Here is an 11,978-nt window from a genome sequence, read left to right on the forward strand (position 1 = left end):
ACGTCACTCTTTTCGTCAATCATTCGGAGCATATTATCTAAGTATCATTAATCGTGATTTACAGAGGATAGGTTTACGATGCACAGCATTTATTGTTTTTATTTTATTTTTATATATTTTTCATGGTGCTGAGTGTTGACAACATGATGCAGTAGTACTATGCGATGCAGTATAATCAATTTATTCAAGTTAGGCGCGTTCAGCGAGTGGCAACGAAAGATGGCCGCCAGTGGCTTCACTTCTCGCTGTGATGAGTATACGACGTTGAGTCCATCATATTTTTGCGTCCGTGCACGCTTGTCAAGACCACGGAATTGACAATAATTTTATTTATTTATTCTAATAGTTTAAGACCCCATGAATTATTGTAAAGCACTTTTAAAACAAGTTTTATGTAGGTAAAACTCACGGCATTCATCATTTTAATTTAAAACATTTACATTTAGTAATAATAGTTTTGAAGGAATACAAAACAATACTTTAGCAAATTTGACATTTTAAGAATAAATAAATTAATAAATAACACTCAAAATCATATACCACGTGGTTGATGCGTCGTCGTTAAAGAGACAGTTTAGTTGCAGTAGCAGTGGCACTGGCAGTTAGTTTGTTGTTGTTCCTGACGTTGTTGTTTGCTGCTGCAGCTGCTTTATTCTATTTCCACTGACAACTCCGTCGTTGTGATGTTGTGCGTCACATCGCCGATTAGAGTAAACTCCTCCCTAGTTTATACATATTAATCCAACGGCGGAACACTGTTTGCGACAATTCTCTCACGCGGCTAGTTAGCTGCTAGTTTAGCAGCGATGGAGTGGCGAAGCAACAACGATGGACTGTCCGACAGCGAGTCCCCTGAAACGGACACATGCTGCCCCCACCAGCAGGTAGGTCGCACCAGCAAGCAGCCCAACAACCACCCGACCACTTTTAATTCAAGGGAGCTAATAGCTCGCTTAGCATGATAGCTGACACAGTCCAAACAAAGTTAAAAGTGGGTTGCACTTGCATCATGACAGCTAGCCACATGCTTATGTTTTGTATGATCGTTTGCTAACTCTCGCCTAATAATGACATTAACGGACTGTTAATATATGCTGATAACTTTATTTACGTATCTAATACCCATCTAAGTAGTGTAACTTGGAACAGTTTTCTTGTGTTGTGTACTGAGATAGTCCATTTTCCACTTGCAGTCCCGTTTAATTCCCTCGGGGCCCCTCACATTTCCCGACACTAACATCAGACTGTTAAATAAGAGTATTATTTATAGTCCGCCCCTTCTAAATAAGGCATGGATAGGAGTGGTCACCCAAAAGCTATGATGGCCCAAAATATTTTTGTGATGAGGCAGAGGTTGAAAGCCCGTGGACCAGACCTGGTGTTGATCCACATTAATTAGGATACACCGTTTTTATCAGTGATTTGGTATGGCTCAGGGTGGCAGCAATAAACAATGAGCAACAAACAGGCAGCTGTTGTATGACTGTTGAAACTAGACATAGGCATCCAGTGCTGCTCAAAAGTTTTTGAACCCTGCAGGCATGGTCAGATTTTTTGTATAAAATATTAAAATAACTTCATTAAATGTTTAGTCATATTCAATGCTGACATTGTAAATAATGGACTTGAACAAAAAGAATGATAATATTGTCATTCATTCTTGAATAAAAGTTGTTGATTTAAGAAAACCTGGATTTCATGGGTGCAAAAGTATGTGAACCTCTCACTTAATCGGACATTGCACCTCCTTTTGCAATCAGAACTTCATCCAAACACTTTCTTTAGTGACTTATCAGTCTTTCACATCTACTTTGGGGGATTTTTTGACACACTTCCTTGCAAAATGCAGCCACCAATTGAGAGAAGTTGGACGGGCGTCTAGCATAAACTGCTCGCTTCGGGTCCCGGGGGCCTCAGTATTTTGAAAGAATTTAAGTCAGGATGTTGACTGGGCACATCCAGAACATGAATCTTGTTGTTCTTCATTCATTCCTTGTCCGCTGTTACTTCGCAAAGGACGGCTTCAGGTTATGATCCAGGATTTCACAATATTTCTCTGAATTCACGATTCCCTGGATTAAGTGGAGTTGTCCAGGTCTTGAAGATGAAAAGACAGCCCAGAATTTAACATTCTCACCCTCATGCTTCACTCGAGGGTGAAGGATTTTTTAGCTTTTATGCATTGTTTACTTTTTCACCAAACATGACTGTTTTAATTGTGACCAAACAGTTCAATTTTGTACTCATCTGTCCACAGAAGGGACTTCCAAAAAGCTTCAGTGTTGTCCAGGTACTCTCTGGCAAATTTGCGATGGGCAGCTTTGACGTTTTTTTGTGAGCAGAGGCTTCTACCTAGCAAGCCTTCCATAAAAGCCTTGTCGATAGACTTTTTTTCTGATTGTTGAAGCATGCACATGTGTCCCAGATGCAGCAAAAGAGGACTGCAAATCCCTCGATGTGATGCACAGGTTGGCTTTCACCTGAATTGTCATTTTTCTTGTGGTTCTTGCTAATATTTTAAAAGGCCATCCACCTCTAGGCAGGATTGTAGTAATTTCCAGTGTTCTCTAGTTGCAGATGATCTGCTTCACAGTGGAATGATGAAGCTCACATTTTTTTAGATGACTTTATAGCTTTCCCCAGACAGATGTGCTGTCACTACCCACTTCCTGAGGTCCCCTGACATTTCTCTTCCTCTCAGCATGACTGACCTGTATGGGTTCACCTGAGTAAGACAAAAGTGACGTGGTTTTGTCTGCGTTTCAGTCAATGAGGCACAGTTTCTCTGCTAAACCTCTCATTTCATTGGTCCATTTCAGTGGTTAGTTCAGCTACCAATTTGTCCTACTTGACTGCTTGTTTTAAGCAATGCAGCTCAGGGTTCACTTACTTTTGCACCTACATGAATTGATCAAAAACTATTTTTAATTAAGTTTTGACTACATAATTGATTAAAAAATGCATTGAATTGATAAACCTACACCCGTTATTCCATATAAAATGCAATGGTTCAGATTGAACAACAACTATCAGGTTGAAACAATTGGAAAGTCCAAATTGCTTCAAGAGGTTCACAAACATTTGAGCAGCACTGTATGTTTTTTTTTCAAGGCCAATAAACAATACCAAAAAAATAGTAGTCAAAGAGGCTTATAATCGATACTCATTTTTGGTAAAAGGGAAAATATAGGCAGCAAAAAAATAATAATTACAAACCTCAATTCTTAACTTTGTTGAAATGTCTTGAAGCATATTATCTTAGCCAGTAGACATTTTTGTTTTAAAAATCTAACAAAAAGTTCAGGGAGTTCCCTGGGTAATCAGCAGGTCTTAAGAAGTTAAATGAAAGCTTCAACAATAGCTCCCCATGGTTTTCTACAGTAAATGAAGTTGCCCCAAAATTTCAAATACAAATGTCTTTGTTTTAAATGCAATCAAATACAACAAGTGCAGATTTCCCAGGGTTAGTTGTATATCTTGCAAAGTTACCTGAAAATTTTGATCCCAAAATGATAAATCGTTCAGCCTTATTCACCATTATAAGTACTAATGCTTAAAAATAAGCACCATGTGGCTCATGATGAAAAGAAGTTTGACACCCCTGATTCAGAGCGTCAACTATTATGTGCTAGCAGAGAGACATGCATGATCGAGATACTGTGTTCACTCTACCAGTCAATAATTCTGTTCCTTTTGTTTTCATCAGACCTCATCAGCACAGTTCTGTAGTGGTGCCGAGGCATCCTTATGCGAGGACCAGCCGCAGGGTTGCTCGACGACCTCCATGGTGTCCAGCTGGATGCTGGCCGAAGCCCAGGACCACCTGTGCGCTTTAAGGTTCCATGGCTCCGAATCCCTGGAGCAGGAACACGCATGGACTCGTGCGAGCCCCACGGAGCTCACACACACCGAGGAGGAATGGCTCCGCAAGGAGCGCATGCTGGGAGGTCAGGAACCCACTCGAGGACCCGTGCTCGGTGCTGACGGAAGTTGGGATGTCTTTGATAAAGTGAGTGTGGGAGAAAGAATGAATAACAACCTAATTGGCTCGTATTGTGGTAATTAGTGTGATTATTTGAAGCCGCTATTTTAGAAAATTGGTGTGAGATAGGAAACAAGCCGTGCCGCAAATAGTGTTACCGGTAATCTGCGAATTATTGACACCTAACCAAAACGGTTTGTAACTGCTATTGCTGCCACGAGATGGCAGCAAAGACTCAATGAAGCCCCTGCCCTTACTTGGTCAGAAACAAGATATTTTTATATTCAATGGGGCTTTGGTCTTAGTTTTTCAGAGAATAATGTTGGATAGGTTGCCCCAAAAATATCAGCGATTGTGTATATATGCCGAACGGCAAATATGCGGGGGTTCACAGCAGTTGCATTGTGTCGTCGGGTTTATTTTCGATGTTATCTTGGCTGCCTGTCAACAGCATCACCGTCCTCTGTCTCCACCAGAGTATCATCAATGTCCAAAATGAACCAGTAGAAGCAGAACAGTGCAAGACGTCTCTCCACAAGTCTGAGCAAGACCTTAGGCACTTTGGTGAGTGACATTCTGAATCGGAAATCAAAACGAAGAACCTTTTTTTTAAACCTCATATTAATGCTAATGTTGAAAGTTTTTAAGTATTAAATACAATTTCCTTGCCATTTTTTTATCTAGATATCTAACTCCCTAACTAACCACAGTTGATTAAAAACACCCTTTTAAAATGAATAAAATGATCCCAAATTGTGGGAAAATAACTAAGAAGAAAACTGGTTAGGGAGGCCACTAAGACATCAACAGTGACAAGTGACAACAGTCTTCATCCTATGTCTGTTTACTAGGGCTGGGTATCGATTGTAATTTCCTCAATAGATTCGATTTCGATTCACAAGAATTCAGTTCGATTCAATTTAGATTTTTCCCAATTCGATTCACTTCAATCCGATAGTGATTAATTATAGAACATTAAGTCTTCTAAAATGTCAAGGACATGATAAAAAAAAATCCACAAATGATTAAATTCCAAATGAAATTTTGCAGAGGCAGTGACTGATTAAATGATTTACTTTGTTGATAAAAGTAACACGTGTCATAATCACTTACGTGTTACACAAACATTGATATCAGCAAGGATAAGATAAAATAATTTCATAATTCAAACTCAATCATTGTAAATTTAAGTAAAAAAAGATTCAGAATTGTCTTAAAGTGCAATCAGTCAGGTCTTTCATAAATGAAAGAAAATACGTTTACATTGACACGAACAGTAAGATACAAAAAAGTTGCCTTTAAAATTCAAATTTCTTAAGAATTTATTGGAAAAGGAGATATTAAAATAACCGATTCAGGGTTTTTAAGAACTGATATTGGGCTTGAAAAGCAAAATCGATTCTATCGATTATTCAATGTTTAAAACTCAGCCCTACCATTTACTGTATCTCTCTATCAATCTATCTAATCGATCACCTTCTTTCAGGTATGTTGAGGCGATGGGATGACAGTCAACGATTCCTGGCAGAGAAGCCTCAGCTCATCTGCGACGAGACGGCCAACTATTTATATTTGTGGTGTATCACGCTACAGCAAGAAGGGGTAATGTTTCAATGATGAGCTGAATACGTGTTTTATGTTCTTATTTTGAACAATTTGTCAAGAGCAGAATAGCATCATCAGCAATCCACCATCCTGCTCAGCTTTAACCATTTTTTAAACAGCAAATGTGAATTTCCTATGACGTTCTTGTCACGTCTATGAAGTCAATTTTAATTGTCTTTTAAGGTTTCATTCACAGGTTGTTTTATTACAATAGAAACACAAAAAAGATCAGATGCAAAATAGAAGTCTCAGAGAAGGTTTTCTCACATCTCACGTGACATCATGGATGATAAAGCATATTGTTTCAGAAGACAAAAAGAAAACATTCTTTGTTGTTTCCTACAGAAAGAAGCGCTAATGGAGCAGGTGGCTCACCAAGCTGTAGCCATGCAGTTCATCCTGGAGATGGCATCTAACTCACGGCAGGACCCCAGAGGCTGCTTCAGGCAGTTTTTCCAAAAAGCCAAAGTAAGGCACCCACATGTCATGAACCACCACCCTTTCTATCAACTTATTTGTTATTGGTTGTTCTTTGGAAACATAAGAACTTTCTTTGATTACGAAATCAGGGAAATTATTGATTTTGTGTGTGTGTTTTAAACATTCATTTCAATCCATCAGTCATTGTATGCACTTTCCATGAATTTGATTTACAGTAAACTTTAATTTTAGATTTTTATTTGCTCTCTTAATTTAGGCTGAGTACGAGTATTTTTGTTTTAATGAATATGCTAATACTGTATGTCACAACAGTGGCAAATCTAGCCACGTGTTTGTACATGTGTATCTCATATATTAGAATTTCACCCCCCCAAAAAATTCATTTCGTTAGTTTATTCCAAAACTCATTTGTTTAGATTCACTGCACACAGAATGAAATATTTGATGATTTGGATTTGTTAACGCATTAATTTTGATGCTTATAGTTTACTACGAATGAAAACTTGACATCTCTCAAAATTAGAATATTACACAAGGAGTGATCAAAATGATATTTTATATAGAGATTGTTCATCTGAAAATAATTTTCCTGTTTTTAATTAATCTGTATGAGTTTTTTTTTCTTCTGATTTCCTTAGTTATCTTAATTTATTGAGCTGCACCAAATATACACAATAGTAATGATGATGACACAAAACAAGCATGTCTAAAAATATTGTCAGTGATTTTGTTTTTGTTTTTTTAAGAAAAAGTAATGTACATGCTTTTAGTTGGACAGTCAAGTGAAAATAAGAAACAAATGTTAAAAGCTGTTAAATCCTAGCTTTATTGATCTGTTTCCCAAACAAGTACATTCTTCTAATCTAAGCAACATAAAAAGTTTAGAAGAGTTAGTAACGTCTAAAATACATTTCCAATAGTCTGCACATGTTGTTTGTTGAAAGTTTTACTTTCAATTTGAAGTGATTTTTGGATCTTGTTTATGCAGCACACTACAATTGCTCTACTGGCTGCTAGCAACAGTAGAATGTTCAAATTGACCGTTTCCTTCTGTTGTGGTGCAGGAAGGACAAGACGTCTATTTGGAAGTCTTCCACACTGAGCTTGAGGCCTTCAAATACCGAGTGAGAGAACATGTGGTCAGGTGTAAAAGCATCATGTCCAACAACACAAGCCAACAGCCGAGCAACGGCACAAACTGCAGAATGGATCCCAAAGAATCCCCAAACTCTTTATTACAGGTGAGTGATTTATTTTTTTTTGTGATTGGGTTTTTCTTTGACGTCATGTCTTGCTTATAGAAACGGCATTCAAATGTTTTTAAATGTGTTTATCAAACTGGTGCATGTGAGTTGGCAAAGGCCTTGTTGATTGTCTTTGGTTTGTTGTAAGCTTGTATCCCAGCCAAATGTCTAATGTTTGGGAACACTGCACACAGAAATACACAAATAATTACTGTAATGCAGGCTTAAACGTAAGGTGGCGTCATTGTATCATATAAAAAAAAAAGTAGTAGTCATTCAGTTGGGTAATGCTTACTGTGAAATTTAAATTGTACTATGGCCGTGTCGTTTTTGTCATTGGTAGCGTTCTACTTTTGGAGGCATCCTAATTTGGTAGTTGCAAGAATTACAAATGCATGCTGGAATATATAAGGAACTGTGTACGGTAAATATAAATGGATGACAAATGACTTCTTCTCAGTCGCAGAGGCTCAAATGTACATTTTACACAGGAATAATAACAGCATGATTTTTACATTATGATGTGTAAATAATTTTTTTCTTGTTTTTAATTTTAATTATATCTTCAATGTGGGATTTAAAAAAAAACCCAACAACCTTAAATCTCACAGAAATGTCCATAGCAAAATATGTGTCTGTCTGTCTGCTGTAAACACAAATAAACTCAACTACAATATAATAGAAATAATTGAATGTAAGTAGCTCTTTTGGGTTAAAACCAAGTACAGCATATACTGCTAATCTGTCTGAATTGAAACAATTTTCCACCCTTTCTATCAAGATCATCTGAGGCCAGATTATCCAAATGTCCCTGAAAGATTATCCTGTGGAGTGGGGTGTGTAAAGTGATTTTATATATATTTTATTCCCCCAATGTACTTGGGAAAACATTATGGATCACCCATTGTAAATCCTAATGCGAGTGGTCAACATCAAGGTTGGGCAATCCACAGCCTCTGTGATTATAATGTAAAACGTGACGATAGCCGAATGGATGAGCAACTGGCTGTGTATTACGACAGGCAGACGTCTGGTTTGTGGGTGGAAACTCTTGATTGTCAGTGGAGAACATGCATGACTTTTCTTCTTCATGTGTGCGTTCTCGCACGAAAAATCTGTTAAGATGTTAAAATTCGGTGTGTGTGTGTGTTATATATGCTCAGTTGTGGACACATACCATTTGTATATGCGTCACAAGTGGGATGGTTTCTGCTAAACTCCATACCCGGATGCTTTGTTGCGAAAGCCTGTGTAAAAAGCTTCCTCCTTCCCCTTTGCTGGCCCCTCGCTGCCGGAGAGGCTTGGAAGAAAACTTATTGCGGAGGAATGTAACACATCCTGTTGGAAGTGAAGCTGGAATCTCCTGGCCCTGCCTCCTTGTCATTCTCTGTTTTCACATCGCACTCAGCATCAGAGGAGCGCCTGTCCGACAAATCCCATTGGTCGGCACATGAACTTTAAAGAGGCAGAGAGCAGTTACGTAAACGTTGATAATAATCCTTTAACAAGGCAACTGCTGCTTAATGTACCCAGGGTCTTTCTTCTCCCATGTCTCTCTGTTTGTTATTCATCTGCATGATGCTGACACTGTGGAAGGTGCCACACAAAAATAGTACAAGTACAAGAATAATGTCGTTATCTCATCTCATGACAATGAACTTAGATGATTATAATAAAATAAGTTTCTCATCAAACTTGATAACCTTACAGGAATTCTCGAGTATAAATAGTGCAAAGCAAAATATTTGTTAAAAGCAATTCTCATTGATGATTGAACAAAGTCAACAAAAGAGGTGACTCCCGTGCATGTTGTCGTTTGTTCATGCCGATGATGGTGTTGTAATGCAACGTTAGTGACATTATTCTCATAAAATATGCCGTCGTTCCCTGGTCTTATTTCAACTTTGATTTTGTAATTGTCTCCTTTTTATCATAATCATGTAACTTTTTATATATATAAAATTTAGCAACTTTCATTGTATAATGACAACTCATACAATTAGTACTTTCTCAAATGTTTTGACTTTTCCTGTGAAGTGACAGATGTTTTCGTACTAGTAAAATCTTGACTTTTAAAATATATTCATTATAAAATCTTGACTTCTCAAATCTTGTAAAAGTTTTTTTGGGGTGTTTAAATGATATTACTACAACTTATTCCCCTTAAAATATAATGGCGTTATTGTGATTAAATGACAATTTTAACTTTTTTTTGTCATTTGGCTAATTTCATAGTGTATTTTGCTTATGTATAATGACATTAATCTTAGTTCTCTAAAATTACAACTATTTGTTGTAATACCATGCCTATTGTTTAATTATAATTTTTTTCTCTTAAAACCATGACATCTTTTCTCATCAGTTACAACTTTTTATACTCATGAAGTATATTCATTTTCACAATTGCAGCTTTATTCTTGTAATTCAGACTTTATCATCCTAGTATAATGACTTTTTTCTCATATGACTTCTGGTCAACTCGCAACATTCTAATGATGTTCTGTTTTGAGTATTTCAATGAAAATCTGAAAACTTCTATTTTGGCATATTTCGCCTTTCATATTTTCAACCTTATTCTTGTGTTGCTATAACTTACTTTATTCTTGTAATTCTGCTTCATTTTGTTTTGAATGTGGGTCTAAAACCGACCAAGAGCCACTGATGTTACTAAAGTAACCCCCCCGTGTTCTACCCTCCACCAGGTGGCAGAGTACCCATCCAAGCGCTGTGTAGAAGCTGGACTGTTGATAAACACAGGGAGATGGACAAAGGACGATGAAAGTGACGATATACGCATGATGGAGACCTCTTAGGAAACGTGGCTGCCTTTCTTCCATCTTCACCTTCTCCCCATTTAGGAACACCTTGACTTTTTAAGCCCTTCTTAACGGCACCTGAGCACAACAGGAATAAAGAGCAGCGTGATTATTCGGGTCTCGAATGGGCTCGATGCCACCAGAGAAACAAGAGGTGAGTGTTGTGCTACAGTTGTGACCTGAGTCCGCTTTCTAGCCTTTTTAGTCCTCTTGAAAAAGCCAACTGGAGACGACACATAGAATTAAATTGCTAAGGTAAAACAAGTCCATCAAATTCAGTCAGCGTTGAATGAATTCTATTCAATCTGTTGTTCTGTAAGTGCAAGTCCAGCAAGTAGAAATCTTTATAGGTTGGTGAAAAAGTGACATGTTCTAAAGTATTACTGAATTTTATTATAATTTATTTAACAAGAGAAATTATTCACGTTTTTTTTTGTCAAAATAAAATAGTTACCGGTTGTTTTAGTAACATGTCTGTGACATTGTTTTTTAAAATACCCTTCAAATCAACAATTATAGGACACTTTACACACCCTAATTATTGACTTACTGAAATCAGCCCTCTCTCAAACGGGCTAATTTCGAATAACATTTCGTCCTGGCAGTATGGACCAAAACTGCCCAAATTCTAAATAAATAAATGACTGAATAAATTATTAAATGACTAAAAGTGAAAATAACAAGGGATATTAAAAAAACATAATTCCAAAATTAAATACAAATGTATTTATTTATGCACATATATTTATTTATTTTTTATTTAATTTTCGAATGATATTTATTTTTAGATCCATTTTTATTTTCACTTTTAGTCATTTATTTATTTAGTCGTTTATTTATTTAGAATTTTGGCAGTTTTAGTCCTCCATATACAAAGTCCAAGTGTGGTCATCGGTTCCTCACTTCCTCCATCCAATTATATAGACGTGGCAAAGAGGATTTTCATTTTTCCTCTCGAATGTATAGTGGCAGATGCCAAGACATGCCAATGAATGTCAGCGCTAAACACAAACAGCGTCTCATAGTGATGTGCGGCAAAGTTTGTGGCCAATACTAGCGCGGATGCTAACGCAACATGAGAGGTGTTAATGTTGAAATCCCATGCAGTGTTTCCCAACTTTTCTTTGGCCAATGCACATATTTTACATAACAAAAATATCACAGCACCAGACAGAATGCCACAAGAGGTACTGTGTATTTAGTATAGTGATAATGATAATCTTGTCTCAATTTACTAACTAATTGGACACAAAGCTTTTATTCTGTTGCATGAATGGCAGCAGATGAATATACAGGTTAATTGTACCTTCTGCCACCTAATGAAAGAGCATTTAATTGTTCTGCCTATTAGTAAATGTCACTATATAAACAAATCTACAGTATTGGTAGTAAGTAATTGTTTTTGGACCTAATAATTGAAAGTGGATCATTTACGGCACTGGTTGGTCATCACTAGAGTAGACAATACAAAAGTCAGTATAGCAAGCCAAGTTTGACACCAATGCATGTTGCTTTAATTCTTCTCTGGATTTTTAGCAAAATAAGATATTTAGTTGGTTTTTATTTCAACATCTCCAGTTGAGGTTTGACACTATGGAAAAAGGTGCAGAGATGTAAAGGGCTGAGATCTTTTAAAAGAGTGTATATTTGTATGCTGAAAGGAGCTCTTTGCATGCAAATGTGTACTGCACTTTATATTTCACTTTTTATCACACTTTACTTTTTTTTTAGTTGAAGTTCTCATCATGCCGAATGTTGAACTTTGTTTTTACAAGCAGGCTTGTGATAAGCTTTTCATTTGAACTGTGTGAAGGGTTTTTGGTGTTGCTGTTTTCACATTTGAATGACTGATTTTGGTCACTGTGCCAGTTTGCTTGCAGCTAACTATCG

The 11,978-nt window shown here is 37.0% G+C and overlaps 1 protein-coding gene across 1 annotated transcript; it reads left to right on the forward strand.

Annotated features, from left to right (window-relative positions):
- Nucleotides 1–537: 537 nt before the first annotated feature.
- cdc37l1 (cell division cycle 37-like 1) lies at nucleotides 538–10,557 on the forward strand. Its single transcript, XM_077543111.1, has 7 exons — nucleotides 538–884; nucleotides 3,707–4,009; nucleotides 4,459–4,546; nucleotides 5,469–5,584; nucleotides 5,933–6,055; nucleotides 7,093–7,269; nucleotides 9,975–10,557. The coding sequence occupies exons 1-7, from the start codon at nucleotides 807–809 to the stop codon at nucleotides 10,083–10,085; spliced, it is 996 nt and encodes a 331-aa protein (XP_077399237.1). The 5' UTR covers nucleotides 538–806; the 3' UTR covers nucleotides 10,086–10,557.
- Nucleotides 10,558–11,978: the final 1,421 nt, after the last annotated feature.

This window comes from Vanacampus margaritifer, chromosome 14 (assembly GCF_051991255.1).
Source record: "Vanacampus margaritifer isolate UIUO_Vmar chromosome 14, RoL_Vmar_1.0, whole genome shotgun sequence".
Lineage (NCBI taxonomy): Eukaryota > Metazoa > Chordata > Actinopteri > Syngnathiformes > Syngnathidae > Vanacampus > Vanacampus margaritifer.